This window comes from Anser brachyrhynchus, assembly GCF_964034855.1.
Source record: "Anser brachyrhynchus genome assembly, chromosome: 3".
Taxonomy (NCBI): domain Eukaryota; kingdom Metazoa; phylum Chordata; class Aves; order Anseriformes; family Anatidae; genus Anser; species Anser brachyrhynchus.
Genome location: NC_137696.1, coordinates 110,224,335 through 110,251,610, shown reverse-complemented (window position 1 = coordinate 110,251,610; position 27,276 = coordinate 110,224,335). Strand labels below are relative to the sequence as shown.

The 27,276-nt window shown below is 44.9% G+C and overlaps 1 protein-coding gene and 1 long non-coding RNA gene across 4 annotated transcripts in view; one reads left to right on the top strand and one right to left on the bottom strand.

Moving 5' to 3' along the window:
- Window positions 1-5,826: 5,826 nt before the first annotated feature.
- LOC308192184 lies at window positions 5,827-16,255 on the bottom strand. 2 transcript variants are annotated; one of them, XR_013948609.1, is made up of 5 exons: window positions 16,119-16,255; window positions 13,172-15,955; window positions 12,479-12,547; window positions 9,247-9,505; window positions 5,827-8,786 (listed from the first exon to the last, which is right to left on the bottom strand). It is a non-coding gene; the product is annotated as an uncharacterized lncRNA (long non-coding RNA). The 2 variants fall into 2 exon arrangements; XR_013948610.1 differs by having other exon boundaries at window positions 13,172-16,172.
- Window positions 16,256-16,293: 38 nt separating this feature from the next.
- Window positions 16,294-27,276, top strand: part of YWHAQ (tyrosine 3-monooxygenase/tryptophan 5-monooxygenase activation protein theta) — a 23,037-nt gene continuing 12,054 nt past the window's right edge. The window contains exons 1-2 of one of the 2 annotated variants that reach the window (XM_080585466.1): window positions 16,294-16,496; window positions 17,281-17,665. In XM_080585466.1, coding sequence (XP_080441592.1) covers window positions 17,372-17,665 — 294 coding nt within the window. In that variant the 5' untranslated portion in view covers window positions 16,294-16,496; window positions 17,281-17,371. Of the gene's footprint in view, window positions 16,497-16,615; window positions 16,993-17,280; window positions 17,666-27,276 lie in introns of those variants that run through there. The other variant, XM_080585467.1, reaches the window with a different exon arrangement.

Here is a 27,276-nt window from a genome sequence, read left to right as displayed (position 1 = left end):
CTCAATGCACAATAAACAATAATAACTGCGTCCCACGGAGAATGGCAATCCCTTCTCCTGTGCACTCGGAGCCTAAGGACTGGCACAACAGTGGAACTACAGCCTAAATACTAACACAGGAATGAAAAAGGGCAACGCTGTATATTCAGATGTGGCTCCGTGACTTCAACTAAAGGAGGCACAAGCCTCTCCACCTCCTCCCTTTTGGCCTTCTGAACTGAGAGAGATCAATGCCATTGAAGGAAGAATGTTGTCCTTGTATTCTCCTAGGATGCTTGTGGGAGAGCTTGTAAACTGCTGTTAGCTGTTAGGGCCTGCTCCTGCAGCTAATTTTACCTATTGACAACTGACAGAGGTTTAAACCCAGTCTGGAGGCAGATTCAGTAAGCTGTTGGAGGAGTCTAATCCTTTCAGCATAGAAATGGGTGCATCCTTCTGAAATAACAACACATTATTCTACTTCCCAACTTTGCCAGCTACCTCTGTTTTTCTGTTACCTGCCTGCTGGTGCTGCGGCAAACAGCCAAGTGCTGTTGTGCAGTATTCTCGCTGGTGGCAAGCCGATTTACCCCTGCAATCCCATACTGAAGTCTGGAGTCTGTGGCCTTCAGAGAAGGCTGTTTCCTGGCTCCCTCAGTAGCAGGTGCTTAGAGCAGGAAAAAAGCAGGTGAGGGATACAAGGTTAGGACTTCCATGGTAATAAAAGTAAAGGAAATAAAGCTAGGCTGCAGGAGTGGTAATCTGGGGAACTACAGACTGGTGAGCCTCACCTCTGTGCCTGGGAATATCATGAAAAAGGTCCTCCTGGAAGCAGTGTCAAGGCACATGGAAGATGAGGAGGTGATCCAAGACAGCCAGCAGGGCTTCACCAAGGGCAAATTGTGCCTGACCAATCTGGTGGCCTCCTATGATGGAGTGACAGCATCAGTTGACAAGGGAAGACCGACCGATGTCATCTACCTGGACTTCTGCAAGGCCTTTGACACAGTCCCACATGACATCCCGGTCTCCAAATTGGAGAGAGACGGATTTGATGGGTGGACCATTCAGTGGATAAGGAATTGGCTTGAAGGCCACGTCCAGAGAGTGGTGGTCAATAGCTCTGTGTCCAGGTGGAGGCCGGTGATGAGTGGTGTCCCTCAGGGGTCTGTCTTGGGATCAATACTATTTAATATCTTTATCAGTGACATAGACAGTGGGATTGAGTGCACCCTCAGAGAGTTTGCAGATGACACCAAGCTGAGTGGTGCAGTTGATACACCATAAGGAAGGGATGCCATTCAAAGGGACCTGGACAAGCTTGAGAAGTGGGCCCATGTGAACCTATTGAGGTTCAACAAGTTCAGGAGCAAGGTGCTGCACCTGGGTCGGGGCAATCCCAGACGTGAGCACAGACTGAGAGAAGAACTCATGGAGAGCAGCCCTGCACAGAAGGACTTGGGGGTTCTGGTGGAGGAAAAGCTTGACATGAGCCAACAGTGTGTGCTTGCGGCCCAGAAGGCCAGCTGCATCCTGGGCTGCAGGAACAGAGGGGTGGCCAGCAGGTCGAGGGAGGGGACTGTGCCCCTCTGCTCTGCCCTTGTGAGGCCTAACCAAATCATTTTATGATTCTATAAACGTGGCCTGCTACTGCACGTTATTCCCAAAGACTTGACGGCTCAGGTTCTCTCTCTGAATCCCAGCTGGAGCATCGCTCCACCTCACAGACTGGGGAAAGGACCATTCCAGAAGGTATCACAGAACACATTACACAGCAAATGTTCAAGGCCTACAAAGCCTTCTCTTCTCCAAGCAAAACAACCCCAGCTCTCTCAGCCTGTCTTCGTAGGAGAGGTGCTCCAGCCCTTTGATCATCCCCGTGGCCTCCTCTGGACTCGCTCCAGCAGGTCCGTGTCCTCCTTGTGCTGGGGGCCCCAGAGCTGAACTCAGGGCTCACGAGAGCAGAGCAGAGGGGGAGGATCCCCTCCTTCACCCTGCTGGCCAAAGGCTACAGACAGCAAAAGGAAAACCACATCAGTTGGAAGGAAAAGCTCTTTTATTCTCGCAGTGCTTACTGAACAAGGGGGAAAAAACCTTCTAGAGACACGTTGCTGGCTTACAGTTAAATTAATGCCCCAGCTTTGAGCCAGCATCAATTATTACGATGAGGGAAACTGCCGAGCTCAGCCTATGCAGACACTTGCCAAAATAAAGCAATTCTGAGGGTTGCTATAGGGAATTCTTTGCAGCTTTCCTGTCATTTTGCAGTGTACTTCATGCTGACCTGCTGGAATTGCATGAACTTATGCCAAACGTGGTGCTCTCCAACAGCACGGAGACTGCGCATTGACAGCTCTCTGCTGCTGCTCACGCTGGGTGGAGGTGTGCTTGTGTCTAGTCTGGGGGCACAATTTTGGGGGAATACAATGTATTTTTTTCCACTCCGTCCTTATGCTAGTTAAAACCTGATTTTGCCTGCTGGCAACATGCTTGACAGGGCCTTCCTTCAAAGTGGGAACAGCCCTAGAAGTGCCCACTTACTAATTTGCCCCTTTTCACACTTTGCTACCCCATACTTAATGCTACCATCAACCTTCCTAACAGAGATATACACACACATATCCCAAAATATCTCTCCAGCTAACAGCCCTCAAGCCTCCTGCTCCTTCCCTGGATAACTAACAATCTAAGCTATGTTTAATAAATTTCTCTTTGATTTATCAGAAGAGCAAGACACTGCCGCTGTACAACAGGCCCAGGGGACCAGCAAATATTTGGGAAAATGAAACCCTGGTAACTTCGGATTTGTTTAGGTCTGTAAAGTCTCTGTGAGAATGGAGATGCAAACCTGAAGAAAAGGAAAAGGACAACTGCACAGAGGTAATCTCTATAAGCTGGAAAGTAACTTCTTGTTCTTCTCCTTTTTGTTTCCCCAGAGCAACAGGATAATAAAGAGAAGAGAGACAGAAAAGGGCAGGAGAAGGGCTGGTACTCTACAGCCCGACAGCTTTTGGGAGTCATGGAGGGGCAGATAAGCCCCTTGGAGCCCATTGCCTTTAATATTCCTAACAGCTTTTGAATGCTTAATACTAGTTTTTGCTCAATGTTTAGCTCAATCTACTCCTTGTCATTTATTACAAAGATCACTGAAAATGTCTTTCCTTTCCACAGACATTGTGATTAATTTTGCACATAAAATAAGGTAAAACGTACACATGAATCATGATAATGGTACCCCACACCCAAGAAGACATGCAATAAGCTTGACTAATGCTTTGTACAAAGGCATATCTATTTTTCACAAGTGGCTGTTTGAGTCACACCAGGAGCACAATATGTTTCTGACTCTGTGCCCCTGTGAGAACACAGCATTTCTGTGAGGCCTCCTTATATCGCTATTCAGGGCTCTCAGCTGGTCTATCCACTGCCTCTTCCCACAACTGCACAAGACCCTCTCTATTTTTTGCCCTCACAAAGTGGCTGCAAAATGCACATGGCAGTCAGACACTAGCATTTTTGTCTTGCCTCTACCTGAACATTGGTGTTAGCCATCTAACCACGGCTTCTTCCAAATCGTTTCATTGTCCTTACAAAGCTACTCGGGCCATACGACCAGGGACTATTTTGCTATCTGTGTGCAGGAAAAAAGACTGAAATGAAGCAGAATCCTCTAAATAACCAGAATAACTCTCCAGAAGCCAGCAGGATTAGGCTGATTGGCTCCCGTGAGGATCTGTGCCGTGCCCTTTGTTTATCTACAAAACATACCCTGCACAACCTATTAGGGCTTCTTCAAGCCTGGGACCTTGGAACAGATCTTATTTAATACTTTCATTAATGACCTTGGCACAAGAAAATGAAAACATGCTAATGAAACCAGAGCATATCGCAAGATTCAAAGGCTCATAATGCAGAGGAAGAGCAGGTTATTATACAAGTGGGCTAAAAAGTAACACAGGCAGGATAAAACCGAAGATCCTGGAGTATAAGGTCGTGTACTTAGGGATGAACACCAGAATTTCTGCTATAAGCTTGTGAAGCCCATCATTTAGCAGCAACATAGGAGCACCCGATATTTACAGCTAAGCACAACATGACAAGCCCTTGCTAATGTGATGCAGGGCTAAGAAATGAAAGTGTGATGCCAAGACGTGTAAGCTTCACTTTCACCAGTAATAAAGTGAATGTGCTAGCACTGAAAGTCTCACTGAGATCTTGCCGGGGATGCTCCAAGACACCGAGCATTTTGTGGTGAACAAGGTAAATTCAACAGGTGCTGAGGCTGCTTTGGTGAAAAAGGGAGGTCCAGACAGGCTCGCATATAGGAGGAGGTTTAGGCTACGCTTGTGCAGGCAGCATGGGTGAACCACAAGGTTCAATCGCAGCGTTTGAAGCAGAAGGTGCCAACCAGGCACGCTCCTGCCTTGACGTGTGCTCAAAACTTGCTCTTGTCCTTCAGTGAACAAGCACAGGACCTTCCTACATCCCTCGTACTGCCTCCCCAAAGGCACCCACTTCTACTGTTAGTAATTAAAGGCAAACCTGAGAGGAGAGAGAGGCCGGCAGGAGTGGCTCCCTCAGAAGCGGCCTTAGCAAAGTGTTGAAAAGCAGATCTCCCCTGCCAAATTGGACTAGACATAACCGTCTATTTCCAACTAATGAAACACTTCTTTTTGTTCAGGTTTCTCAGCTGGGAATCCCATCCTGGTGTTTTGATATCCGATCCCATTTTTCTCCATCTGCTCACACATCTCTTCCCTCACAGCCCAACCCGCTCCTTCCACGAGCCACCTCTGAGCATCTGAGGGATGACATGAGCGGAAGAAGGGAATGTCTCACATGAGGCTCTTACACTTAAACATGGGCATTAAGTAGCTCTTTTGCAATGAAGCAGCATCAATATTTCAGCAGCATGAGAACTGTGGAAAGCCCCTAGCTGAGCAGGGGCCAGGCAATCGTTTGGGAATGGAAGAGGTGCCAGGACTTAGTCATCCTAGGTTGAAGCTCTGGGAATATAGCATTACCAACAAGAAAGAGAGCTGAGTTTCCAGGGGTTGTGGGACTTTCGTACTACCCCAGGCTTGTTGAATGAACCGCAGTAATGACAAGCTCTGTGCAGAAATACCCCTTTCTGTTAATAACTAGAAAGACCGATGAGAGAAAGAGAAAAAAGGCATAGAAAGCCTTACATGGATCCCGGTGCAATCTGGTCTACTGTGTACAATCCTCAGTGCACCAGGCAGGATTGAGCCTATTTTAGAGAGCAGAACATGCACCCATGGTCTTAGCGCACATTTCGTCTCCCATCCAAGAATTCAGCTGCCAACTGGTGGCAATTTGGTGCGTAGATTATGGGCAACAACTACTGTATGGCTCCATATGCCAGAGGAAACATCCACCGTGGGATATTCTGAGGCCACCACGGGTGCTCACAGCATAATCTTTTGTCCAAATGGGTTCAAACTTCAACCAATGCTATGGCCTACAGGGACAAGAAGATTTCTTAGCTGCCTTATCAGCTGCATTAAGTTCTGCCATGGTCACTGGTGTAGGCAAAAAAGTGGGAATACATGCTTTACTTTAACTGAGGCCAAAGATTAACTGCACAGCGACCAAAGATGCAGACTACTGCTCAATGCCTTGACTAATGGTCTGGAAAAGAGAGTGAGCAGGGCAAATTTACAAGTGACACAATGTTATTTGACAGTCAAAACAGAAGGCTGAGATAAGGTTGTGAAAAACTGCATACAGATCTAGCAAACACTGTTTGAGTGGACAACACACACACACACACACACACAAAATAAAAATTAAAAGGATACTCCATGTTATGAAGTACAGCTTTGGAAGAAATCATTTTAGTATTGATGTGGTCAGCAAAATAAGAATATTTGCACAATGTCCAGAAACACTCTAAAGAGCTGACAAAGTATGAGAAAGTATTGGATGGAGAAAAAATAACTGAAGGCACTAAACCACTGTCTAAATCAATATAGTCTCAACTTGCGATCGGTGTTCTGTTCCAATTTTCCCATCACAGAGATACATGTGAAACAGAAATTTCAGAGAGGTATAACAGAAGAATATCAGACGCAAAGTTGGACTAAATCAAATTATACAAAACTTACAATAGGCATGCAAGAAAAATCTTAAAGCAATTAATTAAACACAAAAGACGCACACATTCACAAGAGGCAACATTTTCTTCTGATGTACGCCACATGAAAATCTGGCCTTATCCTTTAGTGTGAGTCACAGGGAGTTTGTGTTCTGTGATAGCAAAGCACTAAATGACTCCTGATGACAATCATCCTACTTATCAGGGCCTGCAACTACTGTTTCTTCAAACCAACTAAACTGCTGTGTGCCAAGGATAATAATAAAACCAATTGCATCAGCAACACAGAATATTCTTCTCCACCTGGAAAATGTATGAAATGAAAGTATGAATGATATAAAAGGAGAAACTCTGGAGAAGTCAGCCCCCTGACAAATGATGTTTGGACAGTATGAAAATCAGCCCTATGTACAGACCACAGTGAGGGCCTGATCACCACTTAGGTGCCTCCTGAGTGAACTTAACCTGCACTTAATTAGTATATAGTCTTTGCATTGGTCCAGTAGGAGTAAACTTCAGCCATAACGAATACTTCTCAAACTGCTCTCGTGTTTCTAGAGTTTGGCTTATGTTCAGCCTATTTCATTTTTTTTAGCAGCTAATACAGGATCTTGGAAGAGACACCTACAGAGGTGCAGTGAGATGAGAATTTTCCTCTGGAAATGCCTTCCACAGGCTACAAAGAGATGGTAGGGCCACTATGCTTAAAATTGTAGGAACTTGGAACTGTACCTACAAGAGAGAAACCTATCTCAGTCTTTCTGGGAAATGTCCTAACAAGATCTTGGAAAACAGACTTGACATTTCCAGGATACATCCTTCTATTAACCTGTAAGAATAAATACATATTCAGTAAAGCTTTGATGAAGTAGTTTTAGTTACTTCATGATTTATTTATTTTTTCACAAGACTCCCAAAGGGGTTCTTAACTCCCTTCTAAACTTACCATAAAACTGGAGAACCAATTACTTTTTAAACAACTGCTAGTCAGATAAGTCACTGTCATTTCACATCACTGCTATATGGACTGTTTGCCATCACCATGCATAAATCTTACCCGGGTAGCTACTTAGCAAAGACAGTTGCAATACTTTTCTAAGGTCACAAACTTCTTCATTTAAGACTTTTCTGCCTCAGTGGCAGCTACCTGCCCATCCTAAAGAACCTTAAATCCAGTCAACTTTCTTTACAAAAGGACCATTTTCTTAAAACAATGTTTGGAATCAAGATGAGCAATTTAGAACGGTATAACTACCTTACAGTTCAAAAACCTGAACACAACAGGGTGCTGGTCTAAAGAGAAGCCTATTACTACTACATCATACTTCATGTGATGTCCCAGAAACTAAGACCATTTCAAGCAGAAAGGCCTTCCGGGCTTGACAGGTATAGCTGATTGCCATTTTCTATCTAAGAGAAAAAAGAAAATTATGCGTTTGGCACATTGGGCAAAACATATTTGGGGAAACAATGTGTTTAAGCCACTTGTTTTTATGGTTCTGAAGAAGAACAAATTGACTGTTGCCTTGAGAAGGATTCATTTTATTCATTTGTTCACAAAAAGTTTGCTTCTGACATGTTCTAGGAAAATGTCTGCCCGGGTTCTCTTCTCATATAGCATTTTTTTATAATTCTGACACAGATTCCAGTATGGGATAGTATGACAGCCACAATAGCAGCCACAACATATTTTTTAAATTATGCATTCTAAGAAGGAAAACCTACTCACAAAGAGTAACAAGAATTTAATTTTCTGCATCACATTATAAAGCCTGACATTTTTTCTGTATTATGCACATTGATTCCATAGTATGGGAACGACAAACGTTTTGGGTATTCATTTTCAGAGAAAAAAATTGGAATGAGGCCAGGAAACAACAGCTGGCCCTGGTCCAGAGTTATCTGCTGAAACATAAGGAGGGGCTGCTGGGAAATTACTGATCAATAAAACTTTGAGAAGTTTCTTGTGTTGGAGATAATTAAAAAAAAACACTCTACATCTAAATAAGCCAATGAAATAAAAAATAGCATGACAGGAACTTGAAAAGTTTTGAATAAAATAGCTAAGAAAGGTGGCAATCTATGACATTAGAAAAACAGATTTATGGAATATTTTATACATTTAACATCATCTTTTATACTAAAGCTTTCCCTTTGATTATCACAATGAAATAAATACTGGAATTTCGTTATAGTTGTGCATTCTATTTGAAAGTCTCTAGTGTTTAAGTACGTGGAAAATGATCTGAAAACTCCCAATATTACTCTTTACCATCACGAACATCTAGCACCCTCAGACTAAACTCCTCACACGCTCATCCACGGATCAGTTCCCTGTTTGAATCTCTCCATTCAGAAATACCGCCCCGCTACAGAAACGGCATTGCCTAACACAGCAAACGGCAGCGTGTTATCTTGCTGGTTTGGGGCTACGCATTGTAAGCACAGCTCTTTATCTCAACAGGAAGCTTTACAGTCTCTTTAGCAGTGGGAGTACATGAAGAGAAGAAGGGTGTGGGGCAGCGGAGTATCTTTCTCATTTAGGTTTCTCCAGAAGGCAAAACTTCCCGTAGGGAAGCTCATCCCACTAATGTAGGAGGCGACTCATTGCCTAGAAACCATTTCCACTAGTCGAGCTTTTTTCTTGCTTGTAGCTCCATGGATGCTCACCCCGTGTATTTGAGGCTTCCTACAACATTAATGCAAGTAGTTAAGCGATACAATCTGCATGAGCACAGGCCATCATTAAGCAGCTTGCTTATAATTATGGCTTATGCCAGTGATAAAATATTTCAGTAAAGAGAAGACGTTGTATGCTAACCACTACAACACATTCAGTTATTAAGGATGCATATGTAGTGTCCTATTCTGGGCTTGTCAAGGAGCATTTCAGCCTAAAATATGTATAAATGTACACATACATATATATGCATGCCATTCCCCTCTCCCACTGAAGGATAATTTCATTCTATATATAAATCATTGTTGTTTATCAGGCACATAATCATAACTAGGTAGAGACCTAGCACGCATTTTTCATAGTCCTCAAATTTCAGATCATTGCACAAGGAAGGCAGCACTGAGTCCTAATTAAACTCCTAACCAAGAATCTTCACATTACAAACTGTAAGGAAAAATTCAATACGTACCCATTAAGCCACGCTGAGCTGACAGAAGAATGCTTCAAAACTGAGAGTTTGAGAAAAAAAAAAAAATCTTACCCTGAAACAAAGTTCTTATCTGATTCTTTCTACAGCCTTTATTTTGACCAATAAAGTTCACACGAGACAGGATGGTTGTACCGCATCTTCCCACAGGTATCGCTGGTTAACCACTTGTCTGCCTTCTTTGCATTCCTGTCTTTTCTGTCCTCTCCCTTACTTCCTTCGTTCTTTTGGTTTGCCAACGCTGGGAATGATTGGATAATTACAGTTCTGCTGTTAGTGCTCCCTTAGCAGGCACTGTTTCAGAATAAAAGTGCCTTTCTTTCTAGAACAGAGTTTTCACGTGGGGAATTACCCCACCGTACCTAATTGTACAGGTATAATTGTTCATGATTTCTCTACCAGTCGGTTTCCCTGCACAGACAAACACCTGACCTTCAAGTATCTATCAGCCTTAGTGTTATACAGCATAGAGCAAAGGAATGTATTTCACTTACACAGGGAATGGATGCTTTCAGATCAAATGCTTGTCTATTTTCCCAACTGCTCATCGATCTGGTAAGAGGTATTACCTCTCTGCACCGGCTTTGCTGCTTACATCCCTAGCTCATCCCAGGCACACCGGTTTAGTGAAGCAGACTAATCAGGGTGGCCAGCAGCAAGCTCCCCGTGGGACCCGAGGCTCTCTCGCAACCTCCCCATGTCCCCACCCACATCCCCGTGCCTGCTCCCCAGCCCCAGCCGTGTAATCTGGTCAGCCGATGTCACACCACGCCGCTGGATAACCTGCTTATATGGCAGCTGCCGGGGAAGGAAAAGATGGAGATAAAAAGCCAGAAGTGCAGAGGTCAAAAGCACAGCAGGCAGAGCTCTCGCTGAATTTACTAAACCACCAGCTGGTGAAGTCTTTCCAAGCAGCAGCGCACCCTCACACATTTCTGCCTCGTTCCTCAGTGCCCCTCTTCTCCTTCCTTCTCTCTCTTTTAAAGACGTGCTAAATGTGTGCAGGGTTCATGCTCTCTGCCCCATTTCATTTTCACCGTGCACATCCATTCCTGCTACCTGCTTCCTCATCTGTCATGAGCACTGGCCAAAGAGCCCAAGAGCCAAAAATCTATACGTACTTCTTGCAATATAGACGTTTTCTGAAACTCGCAGTCTCCCAGCACTACAACGAGCTGCTCACAGATGAGTGACTTTAATGGTCCTCTCCCATAAACTGGGTAATTTTTCTTGGATAAAAGCAAGCTATATAATTAGAAAAGGGAACCAGTTACTTGTAATGAAAGTATAATCAAATCACCATTAAAGGGAAATTAGCTGCATTTATCTTAATTCTTGGGGCCCTACTGTTACCTCCCCACAGCAGAAGCTTCAGGAGGACAAAATTTACTTGGCAGTCTCAGTCACGTTTGCTTCTCCTGTTTGTTCACGCAAAAGTGGGCCCTTTATTGTGTTTTGGCAGAGCAAGTTGCGTTTAACTGAACAAAAGCCATTAAAAGACTATTTGTTTCATTTCCATAAAAAAAAAAAAAGACACACCTCAACTTGCATGGACGCCATTCAGCCCCAGCTGGCTGCTCTGTCCTCCTGCTTGCAAGTCACTATTGATGGGACAAAGCCATGGAAAAAAAACAAGAGGCCCAAGGGAGATGAGCACAAGCTTTGTGCCTAACTAGACCCGTGCCACAGTATTCCTGGAGAGGAATCCCCGCGGGACTCCTTCCACGAGCCTCTCTTGGCAATTGCAGCACAGGGAGGCCCTGGGGCTTTGGAGCCACTTCACAAGAGGTAGGGAAGGGAAGGGAAGGGAAGGGAAGGGAAGGGAAGGGAAGGGAAGGGAAGGGAAGGGAAGGGAAGGGAAGGGAAGGGAAGGGAAGGGAAGGGAAGGGAAGGGAAGGGAAGGGAAGGGAAGGGAAGGGAAGGGAAGGGAAGGGAAGGGAAGGGAAGGGAAGGGAAGGGAAGGGAAGGGAAGGGAAGGGAAGGGAAGGGAAGGGAAGGGAAGGGAAGGGAAGGGAAGGGAAGGGAAGATGTCTCAAGGCAGGGAGGTGGACAGCTAACAGAGATAAAAGAGGTTTGACTATACTCCCCAGAGTATTTTCCAATCTTTAGCACCACATGACACAGAAGGACAGAATGAAGAGGAACACTGCTATATGCCATAACGATAGCTATTTCACCCCCAGAGAGAGAAATGGAATTTAACATTAACGACTGCAATGGTATGAAAAAAGAAAGTGTCAAATGCTGAGATTTTTCTACCAACCATGATCAATAACTGCTTCAGTCTATCAACTACAGCAGCATTTATCCCTACAGCAGATACCAGTATTCATCAATATCATCCTTCAGCAGCAAAGCCCAAACGACTCCCAGCACAGATACACTTTTCATGCAGCAAGCTAAGCCAGACAAATAGCACTCAGCAGCAAAATTGAAATTCAATAGCAGCCTCCCACACTGACACTCACCTTCCTAACCTAAACATGCCTCGATTTCTCTTCTCCCACCACAACACAGTTTGCATAAAATCTGCACCCATTATAAGCAATATATTCAACAACTTCCTTTGGAGGCTTGTCCTCCCTGAAACAATTAGTTTATCCCAGTAATGAACAAGCCATGCAAGTATTTTCAAAATTTAAGAAGTCCTGTGGCCTTCCTCACAGCACAGTGAGATACAATATAGAGTCCTGCGCTGAAAAAAGTCTAAAGAGCTTCATCCCACTAGCTCACATTTATTTGTTACTTACTGGACACTGATGATGCATTAACCTCTTACATGGTTGACCCTTTATTTTCAATTTTTAAATTTTTTTATTTTTATTTTTAATTTAAGCAGAACTTTAACTTATGCCAGCCTGCAGCATCTTTGCAATATGAGCACAAAATACAATAGTGCACAGCAGATCTTCTCCTTATTCCTTTGTTTTGAAGTCCCCAAGCCATGTGGGATATAAATGAATCTAAGTAATGTCTTGCTTGATCTAGAAAAGTTGTGACCGTCATGTTAGTTCCTCTCTACAAGCATAAATACAGATCAATCTGCTTGGACACACTTAGAATGCTTTTCATGTTTTAGATAAAATTGTTTAGATTTTTTCTCACAGAGAAAATCAGAGGAAATTCCAATTTTGCCCATGCTAATAAACTTTTTAACCATTTAATTGAAGAACTCCGACATCTTCAACCACTGAAGTGGCTCCTTTAAACTTACCAAGAAGCTGGCCAGCTGGAGGTTAGGTCTTTGGCTGGTTTCAAGGAAAACTACCCAAATACGGTAAACCTAAAGAAAAAATTCAATTTCAGTATTCTTAGGTAACATCTTAAAAATTGCCAGCAAAATTTTCCTAAGACTCCATCCTCCAGTTCTCGTGTAAGACTACTAAATGTTCAAAGCAAGCCTTCTTTTCTGCCCACAAGTTTTACTGAAAATTGAGAAAAGAACAGAAGGGCAGGGAGTACAGCTAGGGAAAGAATAATAGGAAGGAGAATAAGATGGGGAGAGAACGGGCAGGAGCTGAGCAGAAGGTAGGATACAGAAGGGGTTAGCAACGTAAATTAGAGGATAAGTAATTGGGCAAAGAAGAGGACATAAAGTAGCAAGGGGGCAAAAGAGAAGCCCTGCAACTGCCAGAACACAAAGCCTTTGCAAACATGCCATATATTCCCTTGCCAATGAGCAAACAGACGTGAAACTAGTCGTAAAGAATCTCCCTTCTACTCAAGGAGGACGCAAAATGTGTGAGTTTTTCTACTACTACCCACGATGGGGCTTTTTTCAGATAGTACAGGACTGTGCTGTGGATCCAAAGAGTTACAGCATGCTGATGTTCAGTGGCAGCCTAAGTCCCATGACAGAAGCCAGCTTGTTCCATTTTAAGTTTGGGATTGTTGTTTGTTTGCTTACCTTAGCTCACAGTGTTGTCTGCTCTGTGAGATACCACATTCATGGGCCACGTACTTGGTGTAGAGGGAAGGCCTGATACAGAGACAGGTAGGGGAGGAAGCTGCTGCCTGTACTACTTCTGTTTCATTTGCTACAGAAATGAAAACCATGGGATGGAGGGGACAGGCTCTGCCAGAAAACAAACACACACACACAAAAACAACAACAAAGAGAAAAAAACTGTCTATCGTTATGGCAAATAACTGAACCTCTAGAAGACTGGGTTCTAACTCCATCCTAAAGTTCACACGTAAGTCTCAGGAATTTGCATTATACATATTCCTCATATTTCTCCCCCACCCCAACTGAGTAATTTGCAGTGCGAGCTGCCAAGGTGCTGAACATCAGTAGGTGCATCTGAAGTCAATGGGAGGTGGACATTCAATACACGTCGAGCAGCAGAAAGTAGAAATGAAGGTCCTTGATTTAATGTTTAACACCCTGGAAAAGAAAGCCTTATATTTCTCCACAGAGGTATCTAGGAGTGTTGATATTTTTCATTTCCTGGACCTAAGACAAGATAATGCCACCCATTTCATAATGGTATTACACAGATAAAGTTGTTAATGTTTAGCAGGATGACAGCATTCCTGAAACACTCTAACGGAAATTAATATTTCTTCTTCAATGGAGGGTAGTGCTGTGCAGTAAGCTGTACATTAAAGTATACGTGAAACAAGCATTAAAAGAAACATTAAATAGAAGCAAAGAATTGGAAAGCTCTTGGAGTTTAGTCTCCTGCTGTCTCTGGCGACTACACCACATAAGCACTTTTCTAAATTGATCAGGTTCCGCTTTCAAAGCAGCTGGGCTTCCTGCCCTCCGTGCAGAAAAGTCATTCCATAACCTCATTGCTCTGAAAATTCCAGATTTTCTAATTCTCAGTCTAAATTCATCAATGTCCATTTTAGACACATTTGTCTTCCATTTAAATAACAGTTCTCCACCCATGTTTTCCCTCCTTTGGAGACAATGTCAAATCTCCTCTTAACCTTTATTAAAATAAACACAACAAATTCTTCTAGCCTCCTCTCATAAAAGCTTCCCAAAGGTCATCAACCTACTCAGAGATAGGGTTCCTCTGGGGAAACGAGATTATGGCTATGTCTTTTAAAACCACATCACGCTGTAGTCCTAAGACGCAAAAACCCAAAGGACCCCAAATGGAACAGAAGCCCAGGCGGCAGCTGTAGCACGTAGCGGGTCTGGAGGCAGATGCCTGGGCCATGCAGTATTCAGTGCCTGCACCACACGTGCGAGTACATCCAGATCCACCACACACTTCTGTGCACACGGCTTTGCTGTACCCAGTGCTTCCCAGGCTTTTAGGACAATTCTGCGTTTCTTAATGCAAGGTCTCAGTAGGTTGGAGGGAGGGGTGAACTACAGCGCATGAGAGATTAATATCTTCCCAATTTTTGAGTGGAATCGGGGAAGGAGGTAGCCTTGATTAGGTCAGCTGTCCTTCCTCAGATAAAATCCACTCATCTGTGCCTTACAGATAGAATGGCTGGTTTCATCTCTGACGGAGACATGATATTAATCAAGGTTTTGTTGCACAATTGGTCAGTTTTGGCCTTTCCTTCACATGTTAATGAAAGCGATGACTTGGGGTTTTGAATATGAGAGAATATCCTAGTGACAAGGAAGAATAAAAAGGCAACCTAAAAGTGTAGCAAATTGCCAGGACAGTAATTTCTGGAATAGAGTAACATATTTCCAAAATTCTTTCTGTGAGAATTTCATTAACTTTGAAAGGGGTCTTATCAATAGGTTCTTTTTTTTTTTCTTTTTAACAGAATAAATGCATCTCAAACTCAAATTACAAAGGCGGCGGTTTGTTCACAGCATGGACCTAATTTCGACATGCATCATCGCAGCCCTAGTCCAAACACAGACCAAGAGCTTTACGGGCTGAGACGATAACATCCTGAGGTCGGTTCAGAGAATTCGTCATTCCATCTGGATGCTGAAGTTGCTGAACATGACTAAATTTGGTGATGCTGAAACGAAAGGTGAGAAATGTCATCACTTCACCCAGACGCCCTGCGCTGCACAAAGACATCTGTGGCCCTGAGCTAGCCCGAGGCCTGACGGGCAGGACGTCTGTGATCCGCTCCCGGGTCTTGTATGCCGAACGTCGTGACAAGCAGCACAAACCCGCTATCTTGTTATCATTTCTTCCAAGATTGGGGCGGTATGAGCGCAGACAAATCCCGCACCCATCCAAGCAGCATTTTGGAAGCACAGCAGCAACTGACTCATGATTATTCACTCATGACTGGACAGTATTTTGCTATTCATGTGCAGCAGCACGAACCTAAAATTCCGGTCTCTGTGCACTGCGTCTCTGACCTCTTCGAAACTAACTCCAGGTGAAATCAGGAGGGGGGTAAAAAAGTAAATATATTGATTGGTGCTGATGTCAAATGCTTGTCCTTCATCCCGTCAGGAGGGGAGGGATATTAACTCTTTATGAACAATTTTGCGTCGCCTGGATCCTCGGGAAGGGTGGGGGAGTTTAGCTGTGGTGAATTCTGCGATTCTGTGAATTACAAATGGCTTTGGAAAATCTGTCCCTGAAGAAAGCTCTGTGGAGCAAGTGCTCATGACGAGGAAAAGCCCCTCGGGCTCCATGGTGGGGGTGACAAACAGGGACGTGTGGCAGACCCCATCGACCCGGGGCTCGGGGATATGCACATTGTCCTGGCCCCGAAGGAGCAAAACGCCCTTTGTTGGGGGCACCTGGGACAAAAAAAAAAAAGAAAAAACAAAAAGAGAATTCGGACAAAAACCCAAATCCCCCCCCGGCAGCCCCTCAGCCCCCGCCCGGCCGGGGGAGGAGGCGGGGGGGGGGGGGGGGGAGGGTTGTAGCAGCATCTCCATGGCGACAGTGACGTCATCTCACCCTGGATCTCATTGGAGGAAACCCCGTGGCCCCAGCCGCAGCCCACGGGCCAACCGAGCTTTGCGCCCTGCCCGCTCTCGCCCCCGCGGCGGCGGCGGCGGCGCGCTGCGCTCCCATTGGCTGCCGGGCGGCGGAGGGGCGGGGCCGGGCGGCGAAGCGAGGCGCTGATTGGCCGCGTGGGCGCGGGCCCAGCAGCGGCTAGGCTTGCCTGCGCCGCCGCCCTTCAGCGCTGCCTCCCTCCCTCCCTCCCTCCCTGCGTCCCGCCCGCCCGGCCCGGCAGCGGCTCCTTTCTCTCCGCCACCGCCCCGCGCCCGGCAGCCCCGCGGCCGCCGCCCGCCCGGCCCGGCCCGGCCTCGCCTCAGCGCAGCGGCCCCTCAGGTGAGCGCGGCGACCCCGCGGCCGTTGTTGGGGCGCCCGTCGTGAGGCGCCCGTCGTGAGGCGGCCGCCGCCGCCGCCGCCCGGCCCCGCCTCGGCGTCCTCCATTTTGTGAGCGCGGCGCCCAGCGCTCGGCGGCGGCGGGCAGCGGGAGGTGCCGCCCGGCGGCGCCGCCATTTCGCACCCGGCCGGCCCCGCGGCTCCCTGCCCCCCCCCCGGCGCTCACCGCGGGGCCCCGGCCCTCCCGGAGGGGCTCTTGGGCCCTGCGGGGCGATGCCCGGGGGAAGCGGGGGGGACCCGGCCCTGCCCGGCCCCGCCGCCAGGAGGCGAAGCCGCCCCCGGCCCCGAGGCTGGGCGCTGCCTGGCGGCCACTCTTTGCTCCTTTATTCTTTTTTTTTATTATTCTTTTCCCTCAGGGAACGGCTTTAAGCGAGGCCCGCTTGGCTTGCGGGAATTGGGTAGCCTCCTCAACCTCCTCGATCCCTCTCGCGAGGGAAAGGTGAGGGGAAAAAGCCCGCCCTGACCAAGCGATGGGTTCTCAGCTCGCTGTGCCTTCCCGAGCCGAGTTTCCCGGCCGTCCTTTCCTTAGCAGTGGGTCCTTGAGACCGCAGCCGCTCCCCTCAGCCCTACGTGGAAGGGCGGGATGATCCCAGCCCATTTCTCCAAGATGGGCAGGGAGACACGCTCCCTGCATTCCTTCTTTTTAGGGCTCTGCAAGGGGTCATACAGTACAACATTCATTAGCATTTGATCCCGGAGTGATGGTCGTTGTCTCTTTTTCTTGCAGGTTTTGAGGTGCGTTCTCTCGTTGGGAGCGTGACGTCCCCAGCTTCTCCTGCCTTCGCTACCATACCTCTCCCGCCCCACTGCCAGCCACCATGGATAAGACCGAGTTGATCCAGAAAGCCAAGCTGGCTGAGCAAGCTGAGCGCTACGATGACATGGCCACCTGCATGAAGGCAGTAACTGAGCAAGGTGCCGAGCTGTCCAACGAGGAGCGCAACCTGCTCTCGGTGGCCTACAAGAACGTAGTGGGGGGGCGGCGCTCTGCCTGGAGGGTCATCTCTAGCATCGAGCAAAAGACAGACACCAGCGACAAGAAGATGCAGCTTATCAAGGACTATCGGGAGAAGGTGGAGTCTGAGCTCAGGTCCATCTGCACCACTGTGCTGGTGAGTGGGGATTTTTTTCTCTTCTGTTTTTTTGAGAGAAAGAAATAGGATTCGTGTATGGTGCTTTGTGAGGAGTAAGACTGGGAACTTGACTGGGGAATATGTGAAGTGTAAGGCCGGGGTAGGGGAAGTCAGTGCAGTAACTTCTGCAACTGTTACATGTGTTACCGTGAGGAAGGAGATCGTCTCCACCATGCTATGGGTGCCATATGTGCGGAGGTATTTGAGATATGTTCAGTTGCGTGTGAGATCCATTTTAGTTGGAGCAATCCATATGCAGTGTTGCACTAGGTTACCGCAGAGATGCTGAGAATTTAGGCTTGTGCCTGTTTGCTGTGGCTGCTTAGGTATTCATAAGATAAGATTAAAAAAAAAAAATTAGAATTACCTGAAGAAGTAAAGGGCTGAGCTAATAACTTGTTAAAAGCATCGTGCTCGCTTCATATACTATTTCATGTGAGGAAAAACACTCTTCATGGGGTCTTTAAGAGACACTTTAGGATTGGGGTTTTTGTGTGTGCGTGTGTGTATATATAGTGATTTTATGGAGTAAGACATCTTCACTGGAAATGAGAAGGAATGTGTAGAAATTGGCTTTGTCAGATTCAAGTTGATGTCTCAGGGGTTCTTCAAGATGAATTTGCAGTAATTGTGGACTAATGTAAAACTAAGTTTTGAAGACAGGTGTAACAGACCTGAGCGTGCACCAAAGCCCAGGAATAAATCTATGTACAAGCAGCAGAATTCCACATGCTAATGATAGTGAAAGCCGTATTGCAGTGCAGCAGGAGTGGTACAGACCTGTGTCAGCAGTGTGGAGGGTGCTGGACCCTGTTCTGCATGACCAGGGCGTTCTGGCTGCAGGAAGCTGCACGTGTGTAATGCAGTAGTAATTGCATGGCAGACCATCTTCAGTGGTTTGCTCCTCTTAGTTTAAAAAAATGTAATTTTTTTATATCTAGTATTGTAACCATGAGAACAGGAAGAAGCAAGTCTTTAAGGAAATCAATAAGTTTTGAGGTAAATGTATCCTAAATTGGGCTAGGAGACCTGAATTGAAATTCGACTGGTTTGGAAGTAGCTGAATTTGCTTCTTGATTTGTGTTCTGGCTCGTGTACAAGGGGTGCTCTGGATTGTGTTGAAAATACCTGTATGCTTCCTTGTGGGCTGCCACCTGGGTTTTTCTCTAAATCAGTCACCATGAGTTGCCTTTGCTTGAAAATTATTTGGAGATAGATTAGTTTAACGAATCAGCTGAGTTAATTCCTGAACGTATTTAAGAATCCCCATCTTTCAGAGAAACTGTTTTACAGTTCTGGGCGTAGCTACGTTGCTAAAACTTCACCTTTGTGAAAATTATGCAACTTCTCACAGGAAATGAGAATCAGTGCCCCACACAAGATTCACACTAGACGGAGTGTGGTAGGGTGTCAGTGTGTATGCTGTTGTCATTCGTCTCAATCTCCTTTGGATTCACTTGGGAACCACGTCCTGGGGCCTGGCCGTAAAGCTCGTTCTTCAGGCTGTTCAATCTCCCTCTGTCCTTCTGCTAGGTAATAGTTCTTAGGAGGAGGTTGTGCACAAAATCTCATTGCTGTGCCATCCTAACAAGGAGCTTGTGCTTCTGGGGGGAGAGGGAATGCCTCTGAGTGATAAAGGCAGTGAGCCGTATCACCCAGTGGCTATACTGAAATATTCAGCCGTATCAAAGGGTGTACGGCAGGTAGCTTGGGAGCTGTGCTAACACAGACATTTAATGTCAGGAAAGCAAGCTCTTCCTGTCCTAGCTGACTTCTTCTCTACATTCTAGTCTTTTTCCCCCGTTACCAGCCGTGGCCTGGTTGGCAGCTTCATCCTTTCCTCCTTGCCTGGAAGGCTGCAGGAAGTAGTGAAGACAAACCTCCAAATCAGCATGCCTTTCCTGCTGTGCCCTGCTGGCAAAGGTGTGCCGCCTCTGCTGGGAGGGGATGACAGTTTGCTACTGCAAGCCTCCACGTTGTTACTTTCCCTTTGAGCACCGTGTGCAGTTCTGTGCTCCTTCTTTCCTCCTCCGTCTACCTACTGCTCCTACGATCCGTGAGTCAGCAAGAGAGAGGCTGAAATGTGCAGGCACCACAAAAGATGGGTCTCTTAAGGCTGAGCCACAGAGTGCTTTTGACTCCTTCTTCTTTGAATGGTAATTCCTTATTTACTAATCCTGTAGTAACTGCTGCCAGCTCTTTAGATCTGCAAACTTGACTCTCAAGGATCCTTCCTTAGTTCTAGGAAGGCAGCTAAACTGAAGCAACTGCTGGCAAATAGCATGGAAAGGTTGCTTGTCAGCTGCAGTATTTGAATTTAGCAAGGGTGGATGTTGGGTGGAGTGTGGCTGCTGTTAGTCATACTACTAGCAGTTTTTTTCAAAAGTTTTTTTTTTTTGCTTACTGGTGTGGCACAGCTTTTCAAAACGAAGTCTCTCTGCTGTTGTAGAAACCTTCATTTAGAAATACTTGTGCTGGTGTTACGAGATCCTTCTGATTATTGATTAAAAAAGCAGTAACTGTGAATCTACAATTATTTTTTTTCCTGTAAAGAGTGCCTCAAACTAATTAAAGGCACTATTTTAGGCCATGGTTTGATAAGGAACTTAAATTCCATCACCACTAGAATATAGCCATCCAAAATTAGGTTGATATATATATATATATATAATCAAATATATACATAATATGTGCATAATATATACCTGTGTGCGCATATGCATAACTACATATTTACTAATTATGTAATGAGTGCACGCTCAGTGGTCATGGTAAGATATTCCATCTGATGCCAAGCAGTGGAGACGTTTCTTTAATTGTCTGCCTTGCGAGTAGCTGCCGATGTGATCTCAGTGCTTTTAACTGCTCATTGTATGACTGGTCTTTCAAGTGAGAGTGGCTCTTTAATGAAGAAATGGTATGACTGTCAAACAACCTGCATGAAGTGCTTTATTTGAAAGGTACGCTAGCAGGTTTTATTGAAGTTCCTGTATTGATTGACTAATTCTTCGGTAATGTAGAGAATTAATATTGAATTGTCCCTTAAGAATCACGGTCCACATTGTTCTTGAAGCTCTCTTGTTCCTGGGTAAATAAATAGGTTGGCAACTTTACTTTTTTCAAGGTACAGATGAACTAGGTTGCTTCATACGCTCTGAGAACAAAGTTCACATTCCCTTAAGTTCTGTGAGTGGTCTGAGGCAGGGATACTAGATGTAAAAGGGATGGATGTGCCAACAGCTTGTGCATGATTAATGAAAAAATGTATGAAACTTGGAACAAAGAATGTATAATACCAGGCTGATGCTTTATTTTGTGGATACCCCATGACATTAGTGACTTCACATTTTCCAAAAGGGGTAACTTTTGAAGGGGAGCCCCTGTGGGGATGCAGAGAGGGACTGGTTTGAAAACCTCAGTCCCTTTGCACATCAATAGCTGGCTAAATGTTCAAGTTCCTTCATTCTTTAGGTAGAACTAGTACGGTGGAAAAAAGACACCAACCCTTGACTGGAAGCAGTTCACCCTCCACCTGCAACGTGGGGTTTTCTTCCATTGTGCTCAGCATGTTGCATATGGTCAATGTCTTGGTCCCAGTGTGGTTTGGGCTCTTCATGGAGCAATAGAAATTGAGATTTGATGACTATGTGCTTATGGTTTAAAACTTGGAGAAGATGCAGTGGCTAAAGTTTTATTAAGGCTTGGAAACAGCTGTGTGTTTACTCCTTATGTCTCTAGCTGAAACTCAAAAGGTTTTTGATCTGCTTTTAAATTTCTGCAGGATAGCTACATATATGAGGTTCTCTTTGTTGTTTTCAAACTTTTTTTTTTAGGATATCCTCTGCAAAAAGTCTTATGTAGCACTGTCAGACCCAGTATTCCTGGAAATGAGCGAGTGCACTGTGAGCTTCTAGAAATGGACTTGCAGTAACATTACCCGTGCTCAGGACACTTTTCTGTGCCCCATGGCGGTGTCCGCAATAGTCTTGAGCTGTAAGGTCTATCTTATTTCAATTTTTACTGTCTTAAGGTTGAGAGGATGCTTGTAAATGTTTGATCTTCAGTGAGATTGCAGGGCTGATTGTCGAAAGCCCGGCGCAGCGTATTGCTCTTGCCAGCTCCCCTTTCCTTCCTTCCTTCCTTCCTCCTCCCCCCAAGGTTGCAGTGCTGTTAATACTTCTGCTTTGTGTAATTAAAAGACTAAGTGCTAATAATAAGGGTGAAATCTATATCCATTTCTTGTTTTACCCCCTTTGTAGATCTCTTCTAGAGTTAATCCCTTTAATTAAAAAGTCAAAAATCAAACCACATATTAGAAAAGGCTGCTTTTGACGTGACCTTCAACAGCACAACTTCAGAGCTTCATTGGAAATGGAGCAGTGCAGAAGCCAACAGACTCCTTATGTGAACTAAAATACCTGATGTTGGATGATGAATACGCTTTGAACATAAGCTTCTTCTTCACCACTGTTACCTTTGACCTACAAAAAAGTGAAATCTTGACTTTTATTTTATATGTAGTAGTCTGTTAGGTTGAGTAAGTGTGAGCTTTGGGCTACGATGTGAACAATTCCGAATTCCGTGTCCTGTCAGTTAATCCTCTTTCTCTGCTTGCCTATTCTACATGAACTGCCAAAATGTAAGCAGCAATCCATAATGTTGTAGAGGTGAAACTGGCAGCTGAGTAAAAGGATATTAGAGTCTTTTGATGCCGGGGACGATGCAGGATGCAGTTTTGTTCCGAAGATCAGATACACTAACCACTGAACTTAATGCTACTTTTGGACTCGAATTAGTTGTCCCCATAGTAGTTGGGACAGCATCTCAAGCAGTTTTCTGCCTTCTTTAAATTAAAGCAAATGCTGTTGACTCATCCTCATTAAGTAACTGACTAAAAAACTACCTACTTCATGGCTCAAAGCCAGCCCGTAGATTGGGAACACTGCTTTTTGGCAAATGCACAATTGCGGAGTTAGCATTAAATGAATGTTTTAAGTTCAGATCGTGAATTCTAAATTTAACTTATTCATAGTTGTTCCTTGTATTGTGACATTTTTTTTCCCTTTGTTAGAATCTGTTGCTGGAGTACTATGCTTCCCTGGGAGGAAAACTGAATCCACCTCTAGGAAGGTTACAGAAATAAAGCCTAGGATGCACTGAGGTTCTTGAAGCAGCTGAAAACTGTTAGAGCCCAACTAAAAATAGTTCCAGGAATTAAGGTGGTAGCTGAGGCCTCCATCGCACGCAGTCATCACTTGCTGCATGCCCCCCACACCCTCCACCGAGATGCTGAATTTCTAAAATACATCGAAGTGGTGAAAGATACGAGATAAATGGCTGCAAGGTATCCTGTCTGAGGTTCTGAAAACTTGTGCCTCTATTTGTGCATGCAGTGTCACTTCCTTTGTCAGAAGCTACTGGGGTGAGTTTAGATCACTGATTTGATATGCATGGTTATAGCAATCTTGAGACCGGGGTTAATTAATGTCTGGTGAAGGTTGGAAAGCATGAAAGTCAGCTTGTCTGTTCTTAAAAGTTTTGAGAAGTGATCAGCACCACTTCTGCAAAGTCACGCCTGCCAACAGCTCTGAAAGACCTCTCCTGAATGTTATCATCCTGTGAGAAGCAGGATGTGGAGTAATTGAAAATAGGAAATCATACTGCTAATGCAGGTGACCCAACTGTTGAAAGTAGGGCAGCCAAAGCTTCATCCATCTCCAGTGTCAGATCCATTTTTTAATGAGGTTAAGCTATAAATTAACTAGCATGGCTGTAGTCGAGGCTATTAAAGCTTTGTTTGTACTGTACCGCAGTCTACTTGCACGTTGAGAATTATTAAACTTGGTGGAGGTCATTTATTGCCTTGGTGGCCTTGAGCAAATAGGATGTACTCACTAGCTAGTACTGGACAACCAAGGCACAAATTTATTCTGTTGATGCAGTGACGCTTTTAACACACTTTTTAAAATGACTATCATGATTACCTGCCAGCCAGGAAAGATGCCAGTAAGACAACTACATTAGGTAATGATACAGTGGATGTCTTTCTGAAGTAAAAAGAAGTCTGTATGTTGAAGAGACAGGACAGGACCCTGGACTTCTGTGCTCAGCAGTGGGGAGTATCAGGCATTCGGAGGGAGGCAGTGAGGAAAACTGAGGGGCAGGGATGGTAAAAAGTCCGTGGATGTACTTTCTTTATGAGTTGGCTAGGTGGAGGTGTTTGTTAATGAGTTATATTCTCTTGTTTGTGTAGGTCTTGTTCCTTCTTTCACATTACACTCCTGGTCTTTGAGCCTGATGGGCTTACTGCCCCTAGATGTTACTTGCTGTTAGTGTTCAAGTGCTTTTGAATTTAACAGCAAACACAAAGCTAATTTTATCAGAGGCTAACTAGCTAAGGTACATAGACTGTTCTCGAACGCTTGTGGCGCCTAATTTCACACAGCTACACTGAGTTCATGGGTCTGGTGTTTCCAGGTTCCTCCTCATTCTTCCTGTGTCCCAGGAAGCCAGAGCCAGTATCAGAATGCTCCAGCGGAGCACGCAGCTGCCTTGTGAGCTTGTAACTTGCTAATTCACTTCATACAGCTGAAGAACAGTTTGTGTGAACTGGGCGCCATAGACATAGCAGGCACTAAAAATAATTAAAGTGCTGAGTTTCATGTCCTGTGGTTCTGCACGCCCAGCGAAACATACGAGGCATAAAGACCTGTGAACTGGGAGGTCCTGAATTAGCTGTAATCTTGCTTGTGCCTTGTGCTTAATTTGTAAAAGGAATGAAGTGTTTGAGTTCCCAATTTCTGACCTTGAGGAAGGTCTTTACCTTGCTCTGGTGATCTTTGTCTGGTCTTTAATACATACAGCCCATCTGCTGAGGCAGTTGGGTATAGGAACCACGGTAGGCTCTGGAAACAGAAAGCTCTTTTGGCTCTGTTACTAAATTTTCCAAATACGCTGGACACTGCCTTATCAGGCTGACACCCTCGTATTTCCTGCATAAAACTTCTTCAGGAAGTTTTTATGTTGAACACTCTTTGCAAAATTATTGTAAGCAGAAATTGTCTTGAAGTGGAAGCAAGCAGGCAGGGCCTGAGCACCAAAGTCAAGGTTCACTTGCTGTGGGAACTTGTTACAACAAGGTTATCTGGAAAGTTGGCTTTTAGCTCTCAATCTTAGAGGATAGGCTTCGTAGCTGGAGCTTGTCTGTTTTGTGGAATAACATATTACTGGCATGTTGCTGATAAGCCAAATGAAAAAAACATGTCTGTATTTTTTGTTTCCTTCAAGTTAATATAAAGCTGAACAGCATAAAAGGCTTTTCCAGCAGCATAAAACAATGGGAGGGAAGGACATCTAAATTTTATTACATTTCTGGATTTTGGTCATAAGAAGCCTCTGATCTAGGGCTCCCAAACAGCAGAACTGAAGCAAGTCAAACTTGGATTGCTACCCTGCAGGGTTCATTTGATAGCATGAAAGGCTGGCTTTAAAAATGAGATACTCAGGAGCAACTTAAACCCCGCTAGCTCCTGCTTGCTGTTGTTCATTTTGAGAATTTAGTCTTGTATTTCAGTAACTTCGGAGCTTCTGTAGCTGCAAAGCACAAATATTTTTTAAATAGAGATTTCAAACAGACTTGGACTGCTTGATTCCATTGTATTATGGGAGTTGACAAATGGAGGACGCTGGAAGAAACTTTTAGGTGGTCAGGGTTCTGAAGGGAAGGACTTGTCAGTGATACGTGTTTGCTAAGGGGAAAATAGCACTTGAAGTATTTGGAGGAATTAGAAATCTGGAAAACGCAATCATGGAAGAATGCTAGAATCAATTTGAGATAAATCTGTCGGATACTAAAAAAATTTCCTGAAAGCTTTGGCTGTGCTGTACAGCTGTTATTTCAGCAAAAACTGAAATTATTGAAAAATGGCTTTTTTTTTTGAAGACTCATTCCTACATTTGGCAGGAGGAGAACTGGAAAACTTTAGACCTCTTCCATAAAATCTTGAATAATCCTTGGACTTCGGGTTGTTGGTTTTGTGTGATGAAAATCTATAGAAAGGAGAAGTTGCATTTCCACACACTTCTAGTTCCTGGCTTACGTAGTTCTTTGGGGACCGTCTAACTTCTTGTTTTAGGAGGAATGTAAGCACTGAACGTAAATGCTGGATGAAATGAATCTTGGCCCCAGGTGGGAGTAGTGTGGGCAGGCGTGCTGCTGCAGCTGAAGCTTCCAATGCATCTGCTAAGTGGGATTCCAGATCCTTTGTTCAGGGCCAGTCCCAAATAATGACTGCCAGTTTTGAAAACTATGTAGACAAATACTCGGAACCAAATGGAAAAGGTGAATTAGATCACCCTCCCCGTTTCTGTGGCAGGTATGCGTGCCTCTGCTCTCAGCAGTGCTTTTGTCAGGTTGTCTTAAGCCATCGTAAGGCCAGGGCATAGGAAAGGCACAGACACGTCTTAACATAAAAACAGAAATACTCATGTCTTAGGAGGTCTGCTGGAAAACCATTCAATGTTCTCCCAAAAGGAGTCAGTGCATAGAGCTCGAATCCAGAAGGATGAAGAGCTTACTTCTGCTGAATTACGGGTTTGAAAGTAAAGTGATGGTGCTCTTGCAGCGGGGGACTCTCCCTTTCCTGTCAAGAAACCAACTGGTGAATGTTAAAACACACCTGGGTTGCAGTGAGTCACTCTGTGGACTTTGGAATGACTGATTTCGACTTGAAACAGTCGAGGAGCCTTAATACCAATTTACTAGGTGATTAAAACAGGCAGTCATTTTTGAGTACAAGCATTACTGAAAGGGCTGAGCCTGTGCTGATGGTGGGTGATGTCAAACGGCTTGGAACACCCGATATTTGGACTGCATGAAGTTGCAGGTGATAATTGTCTTAGGGGAATGTAGCGGTCTGAGCCATGTCACCAACTTCTTAGCTTTATTTTTTTTGAGTGCAGTTGGTAGAAACCAGTTCCCTGTGTGCTGCTTATAGGTGACTTTCCTCACATTGGATGGGCTTTGAGAAATGCTTCAGACTGGAGGCTTTTTCCAGGTATTTTGTATGTTGTAGACCTGGCTGAATTTATGTAGTGTCACACACTTCACGTGGCATGTCTGTTGGCTTCGAGCTGCTTGCCTTCCAGCTGAGACTGAGTGTGGTGTCGAATCCATGTTCGGAGTGGTGAGTTAACCTGCTGGAAAAATAAAGTGGTGTTGACATGCGCTCTGCACGCCAGTTCCTTTTTTAAGGTACCTTGCATCAAAAATAGATTTTTTTTGAAGCGGTTTCTTCACTGGCGTGTGACCAGTTGGCTTGGTGGGATTTGGCCAGTGAGCCTCTGCTGTTACAGGCAAGTGCACCACTAAGTAATGAGATCCTTGCTCTCACCTGTGTAACATCTGTTCTGGTGGCTAGCTTCAATACTTACAATAAATAAAACCTTAAAGAAAGTTGAGTGTCAGCTTGGGAAGAGAAGGGATGCCTTGGAAGCACTAATAAACTGAATCTAGGCTCTGAAAGACCTCTGAAAATAGGTACTCCGGACCGGTAGCACCTCTGCTGGCAGAGCTGAAGAACGTTTGGCCA